Source organism: Aulonocara sp. 'chitande type north' Nkhata Bay, linkage group LG7, assembly GCF_057382095.1.
Source record: "Aulonocara sp. 'chitande type north' Nkhata Bay isolate Kocher_YH1m ecotype deep benthic linkage group LG7, A_spYH_male_GT1.1, whole genome shotgun sequence".
Taxonomy (NCBI): Eukaryota; Metazoa; Chordata; class Actinopteri; order Cichliformes; family Cichlidae; genus Aulonocara; species Aulonocara sp. 'chitande type north' Nkhata Bay.
This window is the reverse complement of record NC_141350.1, coordinates 63,193,193-63,216,103: the sequence shown is the minus strand read 5'-3', so window position 1 is coordinate 63,216,103 and position 22,911 is coordinate 63,193,193. Positions and strand designations below refer to the sequence as shown.

The following is a 22,911-nucleotide window of genomic DNA, read 5'->3' as shown; positions in this document are numbered from 1 at the left end:
ATTAAAATAGTGGTCATAATTGCCAACAAAACTTAATTCAAACACACGCTGTTTTGAAGAATAAGTACAAGTCTCCCTCTGGTTATAAATTGCTCTTATGCAAGTATTTGATCGCACGCTTTTTATTGCACAAACGCAACGCCTTGTACTGGTTTTTAAATTTGAGATCTGGCGCCACCTACCGCTATATAAGTGTATTGCATGCAAGCAGCCTAGCGATACACAGAAGAATGCACCAAATCTTATTGGAGTTAATAATGAGAGCTCTATTATAAAATCTTTAAACGTTTTATTTCCCTCACAGTGTTTTTGATGAACGCAATCAAGCTCTTTGATGTGAAGATGGATTCAAAAATAAACACAGACTGCTGTGTGGGACGTAACGCTTTATTGTCATGTTCAACGAACATTCAAAGTGTAGTCAGTGTGATCAGTCAGAGTGTTATTCATTTGGGGAATGGCTGACGTCATTCTGCCTGAAGGAGTGAAACAGTGTTACAACCAGCTGTGTGGTAAGTTGTAAAATATGCACGAGAAAAGCCAAACCCCAACGAGAAGTGCTTGTTAAAATGAAATGTTCCAGCTTCTTAAAAACAATCAAAAAATCAATACGTAAACATCAGTTAAATTAAAATAGTTTGAGTTGGTCAACAACACAAGTCCCTTGGTAAAAATTACAGTACAACATATAATGCAGGTTATTTTCATTTTATCTAATATGCTGGAAACTATCTCACTTACTGCGGGTACAAAAAGTCTGCACACCATTATTTCCAACAGATAAACGGATCCTTTTCTTTTTCTGTGAGCAGGTATAGAAGAGATTCAGATCATCTTTTTGTTTGTTGGTTTTTTAAGTCCAACCTTCATCATTAAAGGAAACTAATTTACTTTATAGTGAAGAATTTGTTTAGCTGGGTTATTGTACATATTTCTGAAGCTACTGCAAGGAGTCCCCTGTCTGTTTAAAAAAAATCCACTAGTACTTACAGATGCATGAACTAAATGCTGCAAAAAGATTAAGGTGTATAGTTTTTGTACCCTCTGTATTCTCTTTCAGTTCCAGTGTAAAAGACAGCATGCAGGCATTTGCTGTCTTGCTCATTCTTTCGCTTGTGTGAGCTACACAACTGCTTAGAGTGCCAGTTAAACGGTGCCACGAGCAGTAAGTTAAAAAAACGTAACATACTGATGCTTTCTAAATACTTTAAGGCTTTTACCCATCACATATCTCACTGAAGGGGTCAGCTTTGTCAACTCATCAAGGAGCTCTCTGCCAGTGTTTTAGAAGAGCTCCACCTCACCTGTCAGGAGCTAACAGGAAGGAGCATTCAGGCAGATTCACTAAAACACTTTCCCCCACCCCCACAAATTCGTTTTAAAAATACTCAGTGACTTGTTTATCCTGAGTAAACAGATTCCTTTTCAAATATACTTAAATGACCCTTTCTAAGTAGAGATTGTGGCTCTTTTTTGATAAATGTAATAAAGCAAACACATCTGTGAAATACCATAACATCTCCTGGCAGCTCCTGACAGGCGGGGGCAGCACTGGAGCTTGTTGGATGTTGGGGGGAATTTCCTAAATTAGGAAAAAGGATTGTGTAAGAACAGGAGACCTGGGGGTTCAATTGTAAAGTCGGCAGTTTAATTTGCTGGTAATGACAGCAGCTAACTTCTTTCAGATCCTATATCTTCCTACTTTGGGACACTTTTATGATACATACGCTGACACTTTATCTTCCTGAATTCTTTCTTTAATTGAATATTGTGCAAACTAAGTCATAAGGACTCTACCACGTATGGTAAAGATGCAGAATACCCCAAAATATTAGTTCTGGGTATTAAACTGTTCCGAATGATACCCTGCCATGCTATAATACTGAATACAGGCTCATCCAAGACAGCTGCTAATAGGTCACAAATATGAGGTTTGACATTTTTCCAAGCTAACAACTTTGTGGATTAATGTAACTGAGATGTGAGTCTATTTTCTAATCGACTTGGTTTAAGGTGCATACTTCTCTGGGCACCTCCCGTGACTGTTTTCTTTAAATCTTAACCGTTACTAGTGAGAGGAAACTGCAAAAAATCACAGACTGCTCTCCACATTTCTCTTCTCCCTCCCTGCAGAGTTTATGTGTCTGTGCCGGGACTCTCTCCTGGTGCCAGTATTTTCTGCAGGGTCTTTTGATAGAATGGGGAGAAGACCAGCTTGTTGTAGTTGACAAGGCGACTGAAGTGAACAGCAAGCTCTTTTAGCTCCTTGCTGACTGGAGCCAGACCTCCTGGCAGAGGAGGAGGGGTCTTATGTTGGCTGGACTCCAGGGAAGCCAGAAGGTAGTTGTGAACCCGAGATTCTGAGAGGAGAGAAGAGAGTTTAACTGTCGCTGACAAACACCTTCACTGAACTGTGCACCGCTGGTGTTGCCTCTAAGGAAGTAAGAAGTAAGTGCTCTTACCCATCAGCATGCGGACTGTGTTGTCTGGTTGGATGGCGGCGGAGATTTGCCCCTTCAGAGCGCTCTTTCGGTCAGCTGAGAATGGAGAGTAGCCATGCTGGCTTAGACACTGACTCAGCTCAACACACAGTTTCTCCCCAATGGTTGCCAAGACCTCCTGTGCACTAAATGAACTTAGGACAGACCAAAAAAAAAGCTTTAGTTTTATAACAATACAAGTTGTTAAGTTAATAAGCTTCACAACAAAAGCCAAGCTTTATGCATCTTCTATCCATAGTTTTCAGTCATGTAACTAACTCGCTACCCTAGTGTGCAAAACCTTACTCCATTATGATGGCTAACAGTGGACAGTCGGTAGTATTGTGGGACAAAAGTGCTTTTTTACCCATCTGTCTTGAGCTAAAACTTCTTGGATTTTTTTTTTCATTGGAGAAAAGCTACAACCTTTAATATATAATAAACTTATTTTACTGATACAATTAACTTTACAAAAAAAAGCTGTATGTAATCAGTACTTCATAGCCATCTATCAAACACTGTCTCAAAAAAATTGTAACTGCTTTGGCCTCTTGTTCTCATGTTCACAAATTAAGCCAATTTAGAATAAATGGCGTGGCTGTAGCTCAGGTGGCAGAGCAGGTCAGCCACTAATCAGGTCGGTGGTTCGATCCCAGGCTGCCTCCTGGCTGCATGCCAAATATCCTTGGGCAAGATACTAACCCAGGGGTGGGCTCAGTCCACGAGGGCCGGTGTCCCTGCAGGTTTTAGATCTCACCTTGGGTCCACACACCTGAATCACATGATTAGCTCATTACCAGGCCTCTGGAGAACTTCAGGACATGTTGAGGAGCTAATTTAGCCATTTAAATCAGCTGTGTTGGTTCAAGGACACATCTAAAACCTGCAGGGACACCGGCCCTCGTGAGATTGCCCACCCCTGTACTAACCCCATGTTTGCCTACTGGTGGTGGTCAGAGGGCCGGTGTCCGGCAGCCTCGCCTCTGTCAGTGTGCCCCAGGGCAGCTGTGGCTACAATGTAGCTTGCCATCACCAGTGTGTGAATGGGTGTGTGGCTGAAAGTAGTATAAAGCGCTTTGGGGTCCTTAGGGACTAAGTAAAGCGCTATTCAAATACAGGCCATTTACCATTTAAATAGTTAGTACAAAGCACATCTTTTAAAACTGTTGGAAAACACACAAACTCCACAGAAAGGTTCCAGTTGACCAGAAAAAAATAAACAAAAACCCCCTTAACATAGTGACAGCAAAGTCCAAAAAAGTTGTCCAGAAATTAGTGGTCCATCTTTTATATACAATTTGTGGAAACAACACTACTCTTGTCTAAATGAGGCTAAACTAGTCACATCACCACATCTGTGAAACTGATGGAATCTACAGTGTCTCTCTTTATTTTTGCTGAATTCAGATCAGGCACATTGCAGAATATGTCAGCATGGGACCTTTCCAGAGAAAGTTACCTTGAAATTCAAACTAATCCTAAGTCGTTCAATTTACGCATTAATGCAAGTCAAATTAAATCCACTCTGGCTCAGTCATATTTGTCCACCTTTGTTTATTCACATAGAGAATAATTAGTGCTTGAGGAAGTGAACTGAAAGAAATGAAGGCAAATTTGGCCACTGTAGCTTTAAATATAAAAAAATATATATATCTTTGTGCTTACGGTGTATGCATGTCTGCAAGCAAGACGTTAACAGTGTTTTTGAGGGTCTCCATCAGTCCTGGCAGGCCTGAGATGGCCTCCCCAGTTGTAGTGTAGACAATGAGCAGCACAGAGGAGAGAAGAACCAGCTGTTCAGCCTCCTGCTGCATCTCCTGGAATCGAACCTGATCCATCAACACCGTCTGTAGATAAAAGCAGAGGAGAATTTTAGGATGAAGAGTACAACACAAGAAGTGAAATTTAAACAAGCGCTGAGATACAATGAACCAGGATTTATTGGGTTTACCTCCGGGAAGGGGTCTGAGTCGTGGTCCCACCTGAGCAGGCGAAGATAGGCATGATTATGAACACTGAGGGGGTGGAGTGAAGAATCAGATGCAGCACCACCTGTTGCTGCTGAGTCTTGCAGGCTTTTTACTGTATCCTCAAGCCATTTCTCAGTGAAGTCTAAGGCATCTGAAGGAGAAACGATCATTGTTATTATTCAGTATAATAATAGCAGTACTAGTCAGCGGTATTACATCATTATAGAATATAATACAGGAGTCTATAACCAAGATTTTTTCAGTTTTCTGTATTGTTAAATGTAAAAGGTTCAGACTACACTAGACAGAAGGGCAAACATACAAATATTTTGAGTAGAGCAGAGATGCACAGTGGTATAAGATGAATTATTAAGTCTATGTGTAAACACTGCATCAAATCAAAGCTGTTGCGTGCTGCTGAAATTCACCTGATTTTCAAAAAGTATAACAAAGAAGTGGCATTCACACAGGAGTGACTACACCCCTGTACATCACATGCTTTTTAAAAGCATTCAATCATTGTGTAACTTATAACTGCAGTATTCGTGGGTTGACAGATTGAGTATTTCCCTTTTGTAAAAAATAAAAAATAAATACGTTAATAAAGCAAACAGTCAAATTTGAAGATGTTTGGTTACAGAAAAATGCAATTTTGTATCCTTTCTGATCTTTGGATATCTCACAAACAGCAATGAGCAATTAGAAAACAATGGACGCCACAAACTGCATATATAAAACACGCATATAGCTGTCACAATGTTGGCTTGTGAAGTCAGATTGCAAAGCCTCAAGCGTTTGTTCAGGTTTTGGCATCCAGATGTCAAGACCCCCGCTGCCTGATTCTGATGAGGAGCATAATTAATAAAATAAAGATTATGTTGTATTTGATTGGACTGGAACCTGGATGTTGAGCTGATACAGTCCTGAGTCACAGAGCAAGAAAACTGAGGGTCATACTCCAACAGAAATCCACATAACTAGTCTTTTTGAGTCACCCTTTGCTGGCCAATAAAAAGAATACAACCTCAGTGGAAAGTCTGACTTTGCTTCACTTTTCACATCTGGAAGCTACATCCATGTTTTATACAGTCTGTAGTACATCTTATTAGAGCTGCAGCTCCTACAGTCATGTTCTGAATGACAAATGGGCAACTGTTTAAGTCTTGCTACAGAGGTAATCAGTGGGTATCACAGTACTCAAGATGGTGCAAAGGACATTGCACAATGTTAACGTCTACAAATCTACCAGCTAATGAGAGATATGTTTTGGGGTTCTGTATTTCATATTGCAGGTGATTAGTCTGAATACAGTAGAATTAGACACTGCGGGTTGTGTGCTATTTAAATAATCATATGTAATGTTTAAAGCTAATAATGCTCATAACAGTAAATATGAAAGTTGTATCCCTTACTTGGTTGTTTCTCCAAAAACTCCTGGAACTTGTTCCTCTCATATTCAACAGACTGTTGCATCAGATGTGGTCTGATGCTGCTCAGGGCAAAGTTAGCCATGTCCACCTTCATCAGGTCCAGCACTGAAAATATGGCCCTAAAACATGACAGATGGAAAAAATGGGCAAACTCTAAGCACTGATGATGAAATATACACATTTCATGACAAGCCAAACTTTTAATTCAGTCTTGGTAAGTCTGGATCTGTACTAAGAAGTTGTTAATAGCGCTTTGAGCTATAATCAAAGAACAGTCGCTCTTATACAAGCTGAGAGCTGCATGGTCTGATGGGAATGAAATTACACAATCTAAAAATAAACCACAGCCTGGAACATGCAGAGCTAATGATGACCTGTCTTCCATGGCTTACTTGAGCAGAGGCACAACTTCAGTGATCTGCTTCAGCTTCTGGATGTCCTCGTCTCTGCTGGGGGCGCAAAGTGAGCCCATCATCCACACAATGAACTGGGACAGACGACCGATGTCAAGAGCTCCATTTTCAGCTTGCTGCTGGATCAGGGGCAAATCCAAAACCTCCTCAATCTGAGAGCGCAGACGACCGTGGCCTGGTAGCAAGAAAGACAGCAGTGTCTAAAAGAGGGGAGACGAGAGGTTAAAAGAGGTTGGTTAAATCTAGAGAAGGATGATTGAAGAATACGAATGAATGCAGGCTTCAGCATCTCACCTCTTTGATCTCAGCCAGAAGTTTGATGGCGTGTTCATATGACGGTGGATCCTCCTTCAGCTGGGCTTCCAAACAATCCCAGAATGCTTTGTGCATGATCTCCTTCACTCTGCGCTCCAAACTGTTCCAGAACAACACGCATGCTTTTATATCTGCAGCAAGAAAGAACTCACACTGAGGAAAAGATCCAGTCCTCACCTTCCTTCAGGAAGCTCCGCGGGTTTGATTTGAAAAGCCTGGTTCACCATTATTTCATGAGCCAAAGCCATGTTGGTGACTCCTTTAGCTGTCTCCATCAGTTCCTCCACAGAGACAAACCTGGGTGGGCTGGCTAGAAAGAGAAAATGTATATATTTGTACACAATTACACGTCATTCTTTCAAAAGATAAAGTTTCCTTCATCTGGAGAACACACTGGATATAAACCCATTTACTGAGCGCATTATCTCTCACTTCCAAATGGATTTAGTGTGAATGTTTTACAAGCAGGCAACACTAAGTGCAATAAGCGTTGATCTCCTCAATTCATCAGTCAGAGTCTAAACAAAGCTCTCTGTTCAGCAGCACACCTGCCTTTAAGCAAAGCCTCTGTTGTTGTGGCTCACGGCCATGAGCAAAAACAAAAAGTCACAATGTTCCACTCTCGTGAAGTCATCATCTGCACAAATCTAAATCTGGGAATAAACACATGAGAACATTTTCTACATCAGAACTGACAAAGTTAATCTTTTTCCGTCTTATACAAGTCCAAGCTGTTTTTAAGTGGACAACACTTTGTCACATATTTAGTAGTACTCATGTGGATATATGGCTTTGGAGGAGTATTTTGTTTTGAGGTTTTTTTTACATTTTCGAGGGCTAGCATCCTCCACAGCTGGAGCTAGAATTGATGTTTGGACTTTCCAGACCCCTTTGCAAGGTTTTTAATGTACACCGTGTCACAGTTTACTGTGTTCAGCACACAAACCAAATGATATTACCTGCCAAGCATCTTAGAAAACATGGCATTTTAATACAGAACGCACAACAACGAGGCAAAGTAGTCACTGGCAGTGACTGCAAGAGCCAAGTTGGTCAAAACAAGCAAGCAACACAGACAAGAAGATTTTATCTGCCAACGCTTGAAGGCATGTGCCTGTGAACTGAAGCATTCATGGTATGACTCCTGTGGTCAAAAACAGGGCAAAGATCACATGTTTGAACAGAAGAACTGAGCTGTTCTCACAGCATGCAAGAAGAAGGGGTCCGAGCCCAACTCCAGCCAGACTGCTAAACCATCTGTGCTGCCTCTTTCAGGACATATTCTCACATGTATGTAGAAGGTCTCACAGCCAACATGTTTATGGATGACCTACCCTCAGAAACACAGGCCTGCAGGGGAAGCAAAGGCCTGAAATGACAGTGAGCAGCAGGAACCAGTAAATCTTTTTTGAAAACGTACTTTTAGGTAGAGGTGGGCGGATCGATCCAAATATCAATAGTATCGACACCAACGCTGGTATCGGTATCAGAGCAATACTAGAGTGACAGGGTCGATAAATGTATGTATATATACTTTTTTAATGAAAGAATACACCTCAAGCATGCACTATGAACAATGTCTGAACCTCTGTGTGTTGATTGTCACATCTATTTATAGCCTATATAGCACATTCAACCAACAGAAGCTGACCCAAAGTGCTTTACGGGTGGGCACATTTATATTCCGGGTTTCAAAGTACATGAAAAGCTGAATAGTGTTTTTTGTTGTAATTACTAATTATTGCAGTACGTAATCACAATCACAGTAAATCACAGTGATTTAGTGGTCAACAAATGTGTTCAAAATGAGTAAATTAATGATGATACATCTCATAAATCACGACACACTGCTCGTCCCTAAATAAGGTGCCTTTACAGGTTTAAAAGTATCGGCATTGGTATCAGCATTTACTTGGTATCAGATGGATACCAAGATATGCAGTATGACACAGCACTACTTTCAAGGATGTGCTATTGTTCAGTTTTCATTTCAGTCACATGACAGGCTGTGACACATTTAATCCAGATCACATTCATGTGTTTAGCCAGTTTATTCAGTTGAATTAAAACAAAGTTTCACAGAAACTAACCAGGAAGTCTAACAAATCTGATGCTTTTACAAAGTCTCTGTTATACGATCATGATCTCATTAGTTAATGAGCAAGCCTGCAGACAGTACTGAACAGTTAAAATAAGCCTGATCACCTTGTGGAGTGTTGCCTCTGTGAGGACTCGGAGTGTTCGCCCGGACCCTCTTCCTAACCGTCTCCCCAGAAGCCCCCTGCCTCTGCTCCTCCTTCGACTCCTTGTCTCCTCCATCCTCCATGTGGTCTGCCTCCTTTGGCATTCTGGAGTCTGCAGGAAAACAGGTGACATGGAGATTTGAATGTGCAGGGATTTGAAATCTGAGAGTCTGCTTTTAAGAGCCCAATCACTATGATACAGCCAGGTCTTTGTAGAAGGGTGTATAGCAGGGCTACACCAGGAAGCAGTGGCTGTCACGTGAAAGGACCTCACTTAAGAGCACAAAGAAAAAGAGATGTGCAGATTTGTTTCTGTGGTGCTCAAATGATGACATCATCTGGACTGGTAGAGGATGAGAGAGGGGAGGGGGGGATCCGTGTGGCAGTGCGATGCTAAGACTGAGGAGGTGAAGTAAACAGAACAAAGCCTCATGGGTACTGTGGCTGTCCTCGCAGGCTTCGGTAACGGTACTAACCTTGTCCTCGGCAGCCCCGGGGGGAAGAGACGCGTCTGATGTGGAGCTCAACTTATCTAACGTTAGCTTTATAGTCAGCGTGAACGCCGCTTTCTGTTTAACAATAACAACACAACAACAAAGCTTTATGACACCGCTACTCCTTCATAACCCAGACACACGTTTATTCACAACTTCACCGCCGCCAGGCACCGCGCTCAGGAGAAGAAAGGCTTTGGTTTATCCTCGGAAACTCCAGCTTTTTTATTTACGTCGCAGCCCTCCTCTGACGGGTTGCCGCTAATCAAGAGACGCTTCCTGGATTGGGTGGGGCTAGCGTGACGTAACAGCCGAGCCCCCCCTCCCAAACGCACACACACACGGACACAGCGGCAGAAACGTTACATTTATTAGGGCCCGAGCACTGAGAGTGATGGGTGACATCTGCAACTCAAATTTCTCTAGGAAAGCTTTAAGGAGTTGGTCTTTGGTTACAGTGAAAAGTGTGAGTTTTTGTTAAGGGTGTGACCCCAGCAGTATTGATGAAGAAAAAAATTAGTATAAGTCAAAGAAATCCAGTCTGATCAGTACCAGAATTTTCAGGCGTGATGACAGACCTGCCCTGAACAGATTGATATGCCCATAGTTGGGTTGCGGTCACGTGGTTCTGATGACGTGCGGAGGCAGCGCGATTTTTGAGTGGAGGGCGGAAGTAAACATGGAGGACACTGTGGAGAGTCAGGAGAGCAGCTATTGTGCAACTTTAGACCCCGTTTCTCGGGAGAGATATAAACAGATAGTTAAAAAATATATCGGACGTGATCCGTATTCTTTGAAAATGTCCGAATACACCACAGAAGTAAAGGATTTGCCTACTATCGAGGCTGTGGATATCACCAACTACTTGGTCCTCCAGACTTCTTACTACACTAGGCAGCAAATGAAAGCTTTCAAGAGTCTGGAGGCGTACAATGTTTTTGTCAGCGGGTGGGTCCACAACCTTGGAACAAAACGTCTCCGTGATGGATACAGTTTGGTGTTTGCAAGGGTGAGTGTTTGTTCTTATATTGCTTTATCTTAAACACGCTAACAGTTAGCGGTAGCGGCTTTAACGTCAACAAACATGCCACATCCTTAGGACTTCGTTAGAGTGACAGTTGTTTGTTTCAAGGTAAACCATTCTCAGCGGTCTAACGAGACACCTCTGAAGACTTGGGTAATTGCAAAGGAGGATGGAGAAGTGATTGCAGCTCATTGCAATTGTATGGCAGGGTTAGTAGCCTGTTCTCCACTGTCACTAGGCTCAAATCCGGGCTCTCAGCCGTCTGTTGCATATCCAAAATCGCCTCTGCACATCGATGCTGTTCTGCCTTAAGCTTCATTCTTTTCTCTCGTTTGAGAACTGATTCCGATCTGGGTTTTCGTTCGTAGCCGAGATTGACCGTCGGAGCCCAGTCCTCCGACTCTTCGTCATCCAAAGCACTTGGGCAGCCTATAGTCCCAATCAAGTCAATATTAGACTACTAACTTAAAAGCACTAAGTAAACGAGAATTTAACGACAACCTAATGCTAATAAGTTCGTTTGCAAACATAACATTACCTCTGACGAAGTGGTCGCTGCAGACACGGGCACTGAATGAAGCTTAAGGCAGAACAGCATCGATGTGCAGAGGCGATTTTGGATATGCAACAGACGGCTGAGAGCCCGGATTTGAGCCTAGTGACAGTGGAGAACAGGCTACTAACCCTGCCATACAATTGCAATGAGCTGCAATCACTTCTCCATCCTCCTTTGCAATTACCCAAGTCTTCAGAGGTGTCTCGTTAGACCGCTGAGAATGGTTTACCTTGAAACAAACAACTGTCACTCTAACGAAGTCCTAAGGATGTGGCATGTTTGTTGACGTTAAAGCCGCTACCGCTAACTGTTAGCGTGTTTAAGATAAAGCAATATAAGAACAAACACTCACCCTTGCAAACACCAAACTGTATCCATCACGGAGACGTTTTGTTCCAAGGTTGTGGACCCACCCGCTGACAAAAAAATTGTACGCCTCCAGACTCTTGAAAGCTTTCATTTGCTGCCTAGTGTAGTAAGAAGTCTGGAGGACCAAGTAGTTGGTGATATCCACAGCCTCGATAGTAGGCAAATCCTTTACTTCTGTGGTGTATTCGGACATTTTCAAAGAATACGGATCACGTCCGATATATTTTTTTAACTATCTGTTTATATCTCTCCCGAGAAACGGGGTCTAAAGTTGCACAATAGCTGCTCTCCTGACTCTCCACAGTGTCCTCCATGTTTACTTCCGCCCTCCACTCAAAAATCGCGCTGCCTCCGCACGTCATCAGAACCACGTGACCGCAACCCAACTATTGTCAGGAATATGCAGAGCGCCACCTAGTGGGAACAGGAAATGTCATGTCTTTCACTTTGATATACTGATTATCACAGGTTCATCAGGTCCACCTCAAAAGCGGTGAATATTAACTTCAGTCCCTCATGATGCTTCAGTGAGAAAATTAGGAGTTGGCCCACTCCTCTAATGTCATGAAGGCTTTCTTGTTATGTGATCATTTTCATGGAATATTGCAAAATGGCTCAACAGCGCCCCCTACAACATTTAAAAACATCAGCCTCTGCTCTGTGTTTCATCTATGATTTTGAAACCTGGTAAGCTTATGTAAGCTATCAAGATGTACAAAAATGTCTCTTGGAGCAATATCCCAAATCCAACAGGAAGTCAGCCATTTCAAAATTAAAGTGTCATTTTGGCGACACCTTCCCTTCTTTTCAGACCTCGTACATTAGATTGACTCGATCTCCAGTGCAGGGGATCTAAAGACCTTAATGATGTTAAATTGCGAAGCTTTTTACGTTCAGGGAAACGGGGTGGTCATGGCGGCACGTGGAGTTTCAATCACTCGCCAAAAAGCATTAATCTGCTGTCACTCAGAAACCAAGTTCAGTCTCTCCCAAACTTCGTATGTATGAGTCGAGAGTCAAGCTCGGAAATATTTGATATGCCATTTGTCAGTAATAGTTAGAGCGCCACCTAGTGGGACGACTATAATCATCATTGAATGAGATGAAATTTTAGCTGGTGGTTCTACGCATGAATTCCATCCATGTGACATAAGATCGGACATGCTGGGTGTAGGTGTTGGGCGTGTCTCGATGCCCTGGGGTGCGAGGACCCTCAAAACGCTGCTCGCAGCTTTAATTTGATTGTAATTGTCTAGCTGCTCAGATGTGAAGAAGAAGAAGAGTTTCCTTCTCAGACATTTCCAAATAGATTTGATTTCAAAAGAACAAAAGTACATTTTACATGAATTTCTTCTTTGATAGACAATAACTGGCCTTCCTATACATTCCTATATATGGATGGTAGAAATACACAAGAATGTTACAAAATATCAGCTAAAGGAAGTGATAAGGTACAAATATTTTGTTACTGTACTTAAGAGGAATTTACAGGTATCTGTACTTTACTTAAGTATTTTTTTTCAACCATCTTTTTTACTTTTACTCCCTACATTTTTAAACAAATAGCTGAACTTTTTACTTAAAATTTCAGAACAGGCTCGCTACTTTAGGTTCAAAGGTCAAACTGGTTTGAGCCTAAATGGGGGTGGGGGGGTTGTCTCACACAAAGGGATGAAAGAGCAAAAACATAAATTATGCATAATTTATAACGCTATATAAGACCTATGTTTTACTTTCTTACTTTGAATACATTTCAGAGCTTGTACTTTTTCACTTGAGTAAAGAAGTTGAATCAGTAACTTTCACTGGAGTATTTTTTAACACAAGTATCGGTATTTCTATCCAAGTAAAGAATGTATGTACTTTTGCCACATTTTCAAAAGATACACTTCTCACCTCATTGTTTGAAACACCTGTTCAGCTGATATATTTAACTAGCCAGCACCATGGCAGCAACTTAATGCTTAATGCAGACACAGGGAGGAGATGCTGCTAAAGTTCAAACTGAGCATCAGTGGAAGAATGGTGATTTAAGTGACTTTGAATGTGACATGGTTGTAAGAGCCAAAAGGACTGGTCTGGGTATTTGATAAACTGATCTATTTAAATGTTTCCCCACATTACCATCCATTCTATCTAATATTATATCCAATTTGCTGTACAATGAGGTTGAATGCCTTTTGGAAAACAAAAACATACATGCTGATTGATATCAGACGTGTTACGTGTAACAGATTTACAGAAAGTGAACATTGTTTTTGAGCAGGTTATTTTAATGCAAACTCACTCCATTGTTATGAAAGTTTGGAACCACCCCCTCAGGTTTTCAGTCAGAAAACGGATCTACAGAGAACTGAGGAGTGTGAATGAGTGGTTTCGTTTTATTTTATTTTATTTATTTATTTTTTTTAAACTCTATTAATGTTAAAGATTTAAAAAAAAAAAAAAAAAAAAAACACCTCTTGAAATATTTAAACAGCTTAGAGTCTAACACATATAATGCTTAGAGTAGAAGTTCCCAACGTGGCCACCTCAGGCTCTCTTCCAGAAAACAGTTCATTGGCAGAATATACTTGCAAAGAGCTGAATGTTTCACATTTTACAGAGATGCATTTGAGATTTTGTAAACAATTGACATTTTATTCAATAGTAAATACACATACATGCTTTAGTATTCTTCAATATTTATACATTTGATATACAGACACAAACTTACTGTCAGTCAAAAATGCATCTGTGGAGATGGTTCACTTTTGTATAACAAGCAAGTAAAAAGGCAAAAAACACTTTAAAGAAAACAGCAGAGACAAATCTGCACAGATCTACAGCACACTGAAGGCAGAGTCACCAAAGTACTGGTTAAATATTTCTGGGTGGGAAAGGTGAAACTGTCTAAGAAGACGCTTTTTCTCCTTGGCTGAGATCTTGGTATCCAGGTGGATGTTGTTTAAGAGGACCCACAGCGCTTGGTTGGTGGTGGTTTTTGTAGAGCTTTGTAAAGTGTTCCTGTCAACCTGCTGACAGAATGTAGAACCTGAAGAAGAGAGAAAAAAAAAAACGTTAAAGGAAATGAACATTGCATAATTGCCAATTTAATGTAACTACAGACCTCCAGTCTCAGCTGGGAATAAAGTGAGCTGGAGATTCTGCCACCACTAGGGGGCAGTGAAACATCAATAACCTACACATGATGTAGACCAATTTATGAATCACAACGGACGAGGAGAACAACAATAAAGAGGAAAATTTAATTAAAATTGATTTGAATAGAAATGTCTGGATATTATTTAGTTTTTTCTGCAGATTATAGTCTCCACCAGGGAGCATCTGCTCTTTAGCTGCATGACCTCTTAGCTGTTCTGGCCAGTTAGTCTATGGCAGATCCAACAGTGCTCATTTTTCTTAGAAGAGAGCCTCACTCTGTGGAGATGAGGGAAATCTGCTGTTGCAGATATTCAGGATGCCACGCCAAGAAAATTACTGCATGTTGAAGAAACTGTTTCACTCCATCAGTAATTAAAGATTTTTGGAAAGACTGTCATAGTAATACACAGTCATAGTGAGAGAATTTTAAGAATTTAGAGCATTGAAAGATCGTGCGACCTGTTTGAGTTAAAGAAAGACTTCATGTTAATGTTAAAAGATAAAAGTATTTTACTGAATTACAGATACCATTCCTTTTGTGTTTTGCAGTGAGACGGAATTGTGCGATCTGTTCTGGAGTTTCTCCATCTTAAAAGGAAACTGATGTTTTGTGTCATTTACCAAAAGTAATCAAAAGCCATTTACCCGTCACATCCGGCTGTTTCTCCTGTACGAGGCAAGCCAGCTTGTCACTCACTACTTTGTGCAGAGCCCCAGGTATCTGGAGCAGAGAAAAAAAAATAAAATAAAAAAAAATTTACAGAACAAAGCTGCGCATAATCCATGAACACCCCCCCAAAACAAACAAACAAACAAACAAAAAAAAAAACCAAACCACAGTTGGAAGAACAAGAACTGTGTAGCTTTACATTTGTATTTAACCCATTCATATTTTCCCCACATTGTCTTCCTTTGTAATATCTACTGCTTCACAGCACCCCAAGCGAACCTTCGAGACACATTCCCATTTACATCAGTGTCTGCTGTGTGGCCACTTGTGTACAGCTTTTTTATAATTGCCATCTCTTCTACTACAAGTCAAAAGGGCCCCATGCAAACACATTTTAAGTTGTTGGACAAGCCGCAGATTTACTTAGCAGAGGTTACCAAAGAGAATATTCTAGATAAAGTAACTGATTACATTAAGGATGGCCAACTACAGTAGGTCATCCTTAGCGGTGGTTTGAGTGACCGGATCACAATGGGTTTAGTTCGTATGTACAAACATTTCTTGCACAAATCTTTGATCATTTTTTCTCCCCGCTTTCTTGCTGCACTGGGGCAAGAAATCAGGCAAAAAAATTCATCATCACTTTCTCACACAGACCAAAAGCATTCTATTACCTTGAAGATTTCTTTAACATTGCTTAGCATAAAGACCAATATAAGATCTTCTTTCTCTTTGGAGAGAGCCTTGCTGTGTAGGATCGCCCTGGAGAAAGACCTCTTCACTGCCAGCCTGTTCTCAATCTACAGATGACAGAGCACATTCTTTGATGTCAGACCCCCCCCCAAAAAAAATAAAAAAATAAAAACACCACTTGCTCTCACCTCCTTGTCCACTTTAATCCCATGTGGGTCAGCTGCCAGAGACACGAAGATAAGCAGCCTACGGAGCTCATCTCTGCAGCTGTGCGGCAGCAGCTTCAGACACAGTTGCAGAGCCTCGAGAGCCTTATCCAATTTAACATTTACTGAAAAGGTGAGAGAATGAAAGAGAATGTGCTGCAAGTGGTGAGGTTATTAAAAATCTTTGGAGGAGAAGAGAGCATGGTTGGAGACGCGGTAAAAATCTCACCGTCACGTCTGAACCAGTGTTCTTACCGAGCAGCTCTGTGATGGCTGTGTAGACGTCAGTCATGTGCTGCGGCAGAAGTGGAAGCCTGTTTGTGATGCTGTAGTGTTTGACCAGAGTCCCATATAGAAGCAGCTTACACTGGGCCAAGCCACTTGGGGAGAGATGTGTGTGCTCTGCACTGTTGTCACCTGAGTATTTTGAAGCTATTGTTAAACATGCCATCATTTGCAACATAAGCTATACATGTCTCTCACCATAGCTCACCAGTGGCGTTTACATGCTTTACCCGATTCTGATACTCATCATACCACTTGCCTCTTTCTTGGACGCTGAGACCAGCTGGTTCTGGGTCACAGCTCTCATTATCTTGAGGGAAACAATGAGGCAGCTCCCTGCTGAGCTCCACTACCGGCTGGTCAGGCAGGAAGTCCAAACAGTCCAAAGCTGCACAGAGCCACTCATCTTCCCTGAAAAATGAGGAGGAAACAGTGCAAGTGAGATCAACAAAAGATCAAATTTATAAAAAAAATAATAAAGATTTTTAAAAATCCAAACTTACTGAGAGTCTCGGAAGGCCTTGAGGATCTGTCGGTCCAGGTGGTTGCTGCTGTAGATCAGATCTGGGTTATTGTGTGCCAGGTTGGCTGGAGATGGAGAGGATGGGCTCTGCCTGCACTGAAGCACGCCTTCCAGCACAGGGAGCTCCACCAGGTTTAACAGCCTGAGCAGGGTCTGCTCCTGCCACACCTCATCCACCACTGCAGGAAAGAGCCAGAGGAACCAAGTTCTAATTGAGTTGCAGCCTGTGCAGGTGTATTGCTGCCTTTTGTCCCGCTGAATGCAGTCTATGATAGGATCCATGCTGTTAAACTACATGTGTAATGTTATTTGGCGTCAAACATTGCCTGATAGATGCATATATTGCTCAAAAGCTGAATAGATCATTCAGCATTAATGTCAAATTAACAGATGTGCAAGTCACTCAAACCATGTGAATGAATGTACTCCGATTATCCTCAGAGATGCCAGATTGTGGCTGATCCAGTACCATCTGCTACATGGCTCTTTGAATGCAATTTGCTTGATGATCACAGCTATGTAGTACAGATTTCCTGCTTGTCCTTTGTATACCACAGCATTATGTATTGCAGAAACATTTGCTTTAGTTTAGTTGTTCAGGATTGCTTTAGTGATGCATACGAAAGAAAGATTTGTGCTCACATGATTGTGGTAAACCCGTGGCTGTCTGTACCCTGCACGGACTCAGACTGTTCATCGGCAGCTCCAATGATTGGCTGCTAGTGGCGGGAGCATCTAGCTGGCTGGAAGTATGAGTGAAGAGGACTGGGGTGGACATCTCAACAAGCGATGCAGGGGGACAGGTCTGCTCTTCCTGCCTGAAATGCAAGAGACACGGATTTCAGGCACAGTAAATTCAGACCTCGATGGATCTACGCTACAAAAGAATTCAGCCAGTCCCAAAGGTAAAAGCAAGGTGTACCTAATAATATGGACAGTGAGAGTATACAGTAATATTTATTATTCAATTCATAAAATATTCATACATGAGATACATTTTGACTTGATGCTACCTTTGGTTAGATGTTTTATATGCAGTGTGCCTGTAATACAGATAAATAAATATTTTAGAGGTGATACCTGTCTGAAGGAGCGCAGGTGAAGAACTTTTGGATCCCATTCACAAGCACACCTTTTTCCAACTCATCTACTGAAGGAGTAGATGTGTCTACAAACCTGCATGTTTATATGAAATGTTTAGGGAATGCCATCACAGGTAGAAATTTTTTATTTTTTATTTTTTTAAACAGTTCGTTTCATGTATCCAACCTGTAAAGAGCGCTCTTGCTGTCATGAAACGCATCCTGTTTCTTGTCTTTTCCCAGCACTTTGGTTCCCACCGCCTCAAACACGCCGCACTCCAACAGCGCCTGGCACACACACACCACTTTGTCCCGAGACACGACGGCACCTTAAATTTAATCAAATAGAAGGGCCGAATATCATAAATAAAATGATCTCTAGAAGGTGAAGCTATGGGAATAAAACAGCATCTACAAACCAACACACACCCTCAAAGCCCTTCGCTTTAACAATGTATTCTGCCAGTACATCCACACCCTCTGAGCCAAGGAAACAGTCACTGTGGGATTTCAAGAGGACTCGTCTGCGCTTCACGGTCACAGTAGACTTCAGGTGGGAGATAAGGCTGCTCCACATGGTGCAAGACTGGACTGGCTTGGAGGCCACACAAGGAGCTTTAAAAAAAAAAAAAGGCACATTCAGAACAAACTCTTAACATATTTTACAGGCAATTTGTGCAGGGCACGATTAGATATATGCAAAAGGACAGAAGAGACCTCTTAAACACCTTTATAGGAATATATATCTCTAAGAGAATGAGGGAAAGGAGCAATTCCACCTTGTAGTGCAGTTTGCACAAATTGTTTTAAAAATGCACTCACGCTACAAACAGGACAGAAGAGAAGAAAAAAGGTGACGGTGAGACAGCGGAGGCTCGAAGCGAGGAGGAGGTTTAAACCGTGTCTGCCGTCTATCGTGATGGGTAATGTGCGATCGTTGGCAATTAAAATCGACGAGCTCTCAGCACTGGTACGGAGTCAGAGGGAATACCGAGAGTGTAGCCTGATGTGTTTCACCGAATCATGGCTGCACCAGGACATTCCCGATGAGAATGCTTCCGTGGAAGGCTTCCACACTGTTCGGGCGGACAGGGACAGCATCGCTAGGAGGTGGGCTTGCTGTTTTAGTTAACAACCGGTGGTGTAACCCTGCCAACATAACAATCAAAGAAAGGATTTGTTGCCCGGACACTGAACTGTGTGCTGTTGGACTCAGGCTGTATTATTTACCCAGGGAATTCTCTCACGTCATCTTGGTGGCTGTTTATGTACCCCCCTCTGCTAACCCCACAGCTGCATGTGACACTATCCACTCTGCCATAGCTCGGCTACAGACTCAGCACCCGAGTGCCTTTATTGTGATCTCGGGTGACTTCAACCATGTATCACTGGACAATACACTACCAACATTCAAACAATATGTGGACTGTCCCACCAGGGGAGAGAAAACTTTAGACTTACTGTATGCTAACGTCAAGGATGCATACAGCTCCTCCTCCCTCCCCCCACTTGGTAGGTCAGATCATAACCTGATTCACCTCACCCCCCGCTATGTGCCAATTGTGAGGAGGGAACCTGTGACCACCAGGACTGTCAGGAGGTGGTCAGAGGAGGCCTTAGCAGAACTACAGGGCTGTTTCGAGGTGACCGACTGGGAAACACTCTGTGAGCCTCACGCCGAGGACATCAATGGGCTTACTGAGTGTATCACAGACTACATAACTTTCTGCACCGACTCCATTGTTCCAGCTCAGACTGTTCATTGTTACCCAAATAACAAGCCGTGGGTGACTAAGGACATCAAAGCCCTCCTCAACAACAAGAAGAGGAGGTGAGGAAGGTCCAGGTGTTACTAAAGGACAAGATCAGAGAGGCTAAGGACAATTACAGGAGGAAGCTGGAGTGGAAACTCCAGCAGAACAGCATGAGAGAGGTGTGGAGGGGCATGAAGACCATCACTGGATTCAGGCCAACCAACAGCAGGGGAACTGAGGGAGGTGAGAATAGAGCCAATGAGTTGAATCTGTTTTTCAATAGATTCGACACCACAGTGTCTGCTCCCACCCCCACAACCTCACCTGTAGTCAGCCTGGAATCCAGAGCCACACCACTGTGCCAGCCTCTCTCTTCACATGTTGCCTCCTGTGAGATTCCTGACACCCCTCCCCCACCCATCACCTTCACTCAATACCAGGTTGAGATGCAAATGAGGAGACTTCACTCAGGCAAGTCTGCTGGACCAGACGGAGTGAGTCCCCTCGTCCTCAAGACCTGTGCCCCCCAGCTGTGTGGAGTCTTTCATAAACTGTTTATGCTGAGTCTGAGTCTGCAGAGGGTCCCGGTGATGTGGAAGACATCATGCCTCGTCCCTGTACCAAAGACGCCACGTCTCAGTGGCCCCCAGGATTACAGGCCCGTGGCACTGACCTCCCACATCATGAAGACCCTGGAAAGGCTCATCCTGGACCAGCTGCGACCCATAGTAAGACCACACCTGGATCCCCTTCAGTTCGCTTATCAGCCTCGTCTCGGAACTGAGGACGCCATCATCTACCTGCTCAATTGTGTCTACATCCATCTGGACCAGCCGGCGAGCACTGTGAGGGTCATGTTTTTTGACTTTTCCAGTGCTTTCAACACCATCAGGCCGACCCTCCTGGGTGATAAGTTAGCAGCGATGCAGGTGGATGCTTCTCTGGTGTCCTGGATTGTTGATTACCTGACAGGAAGACCACAATATGTACGTCTCCCACAGTGTGTGTCTGACAAGGTGATCAGCAACACAGGGGACTGTCCTCTCCCCCTTCCTCTTCACCCTCTACACCACAGACTTCAGCCACTGCACAGAGACCTGCCATCTTCAGAAGTTTTCTGATGACTCTGCGGTGGTTGGATGCATCAGCAGGGATGATGAGACAGAGTACCGGGCTGTGGTCGACTCCTTTGTCACGTGGTGTGAGCAGAATCATCTGCAGCTCAACGTGGCAAAGACCAAGGAACTGATCGTGGACTTCAGGAAGACCAGGAAACACTTGACCTCTGTTTCAATTCAGGGGGTCAGTGTTGACATTGTGGAGGACTATAAATACCTTGGAGTACACATTGACAATAAACTGGACTGGGCTAAAAACACCACAGCACTTTACAGGAAGGGCCAGAGTCGTCTCTATTTTTTGAGGCGACTGAGGTCCTTCAACATCTGCCAGAAAATGCTGAGGATTTTCTATGAGTCTGTTGTGGCCAGTGCGATCCTCTATGCTGTTGCATGCTGGGGGAGCAGGCTGAGGGTTGCAGATGCCAACAGACTTAATAAACTAATCCGTAAGGCCAGCAATGTTGTGGGGATGGAGCTGGACTCCCTCAAGGTGGTGTCGGAGAGGCGGATGCTGTCCAAGATAAAGACAATGTTGGATAACACCTCCCACCCACTCCATGACATGTTGGTCAGTCACAGGAGCTCGTTCAGTGAGAGACTGAGATTACCGAAAAGCACCACTGAACGACACAGGAAATCATTCCTGCCTGTGGCCATCTCCCTGTACAACACATCCACTTAACACACTGTTTGCTGCTACAACTACACATGTTTCTTTTCCAACTATTTATTTATGAGTGACTTATGTATGTATGTATGTATGTATGTATGTATGTATGTATGTATGTATGTATATATTGTACTATTCTTAGTTAGCGTATTGTCTGTCTTGTCTTAATGTTGGTTTAAAATGGAGCACTGTAACAAAAAATAATTTCCCCCAGGGATCAATAAAGTATTCTGATTCTGATTCCTGATGAGTCAAGACAGTTGTTAGGCTGCTGATGTAAATTGATTCATTAGTGTATATTTGACAAAGAATCTGAATTGACATGTCTCACTTTTTATATGGCACGAATCAATGTGTTTTTTTATCAGGTGGCAATATGTCCTAGTGCAGACAGAGGGGAAGAGCCAGGGCCAAAGGTGAGGCACATCAAGCACAGAATAATAATTTTAATCTGAGGATAAAACGCAGGTATTGAGGCTGAAAGAAGCTTCAGTGCTCTCAGAAGACTAAAAAGATGGCTAAGGTTAACAATGACTCAAATGAGATTAAACAATGCTGCTGCATGTCCACCAGGAGAGACTGGACAGTATAGATGTAAAACAAACATGCCAGCAGTTTATCTCAGTTAACGAGAGGAGCAGGCACGTGTTTGGCTCCTTCACATAGTGGACATTGAGTTGTGTGGGACACCAGTAGTCCATGTCTGTTGCTGTAACAGTAGTTCATGTTTAGAATAGAAAATCTCAGCTCACTGATTTGATCGGGGCAATAGTGCCTAATCTGTTGCATAATTTTGCTGAGAGATCTTTTACTTTGTGGTAATCTTAGAGGAGTAGTTTTATGGCCTAAAATACTTAGTCATTTGTTTAATAGTAATTTAACATTATAAAATTCACATATAAAACTATGAATCATCCGTCCCCACCAATGCCAAAACCAAATCTACGCCCTTGGAAAGGAGAGAAATCAAGGGTTGAGGAGGAAGGTTAGACTAAGCACAATAACGGAAACCTTAAAATGACCACTGCCAAATTCTTTGCCACAGCTGTTTGTAAGTGTAGCTTTGCAACGCTTGCTTAACATGAGAAAAAAACAATCAGATCTCAGTTCAGGCCTCCGCCAGGTGCAAACAACTCACCTTGATTACGCACACACAATTTCTCCGCAAGGTTCAGCGCTGCGGCTCTTTCTTTTATTGAAGCCATGCTTCTGACGGATTACAAACGTTGAGAATGGGCGGGTATAAAAGCAGGAGGAAGCAATCAATGAAAGCGCCTCCAATCAAACAAGCGCCCTCTCTGGCGTTTGTGTGCAGCTCTGTAATAAAACCGCTAGAGGGCGCTAGTAGCTCAGTCACACAGAGACCTCTGGCTATGGAGGTCTTCAACTATGTGAACTTTGTGTTTTACTGACTTGCTTTCATAGATTCAACTAATGAATAATGGGAACAGATCTTCTGATCCTCTGCG

The 22,911-nt window shown here is 42.7% G+C and overlaps 2 protein-coding genes across 3 annotated transcripts; both read right to left on the bottom strand.

Annotated features, from left to right (window-relative positions):
- Positions 1-792: 792 nt before the first annotated feature.
- Positions 793-10,936, bottom strand: tcp11l1 (t-complex 11, testis-specific-like 1). 2 transcript variants are annotated; one of them, XM_086301899.1, is made up of 10 exons: positions 9,898-10,936; positions 8,814-8,963; positions 6,786-6,918; positions 6,588-6,708; positions 6,273-6,493; positions 5,863-5,999; positions 4,432-4,601; positions 4,146-4,327; positions 2,463-2,635; positions 793-2,360 (listed from the first exon to the last, which is right to left on the bottom strand). In XM_086301899.1, the coding sequence occupies exons 2-10, from the start codon at positions 8,953-8,955 to the stop codon at positions 2,137-2,139; spliced, it is 1,503 nt and encodes a 500-aa protein (XP_086158025.1). In that variant the 5' UTR covers positions 8,956-8,963; positions 9,898-10,936; the 3' UTR covers positions 793-2,136. The 2 variants fall into 2 exon arrangements, with proteins under 2 accessions (XP_086158025.1, XP_086158024.1); XM_086301898.1 differs by lacking the exon at positions 9,898-10,936 and adding an exon at positions 9,328-9,625.
- Positions 10,937-13,913: 2,977 nt separating this feature from the next.
- LOC147326584 (DEP domain-containing protein 7-like) lies at positions 13,914-22,722 on the bottom strand. The gene is made up of 12 exons (XM_086302625.1): positions 22,581-22,722; positions 18,327-18,512; positions 18,085-18,226; positions 17,896-17,991; positions 17,458-17,633; positions 16,796-16,994; positions 16,552-16,703; positions 16,263-16,424; positions 15,990-16,132; positions 15,783-15,908; positions 15,084-15,159; positions 13,914-14,328 (listed from the first exon to the last, which is right to left on the bottom strand). The coding sequence occupies exons 1-12, from the start codon at positions 22,645-22,647 to the stop codon at positions 14,117-14,119; spliced, it is 1,737 nt and encodes a 578-aa protein (XP_086158751.1). The 5' UTR covers positions 22,648-22,722; the 3' UTR covers positions 13,914-14,116.
- Between the last annotated feature and the right edge of the window lie 189 nt (positions 22,723-22,911).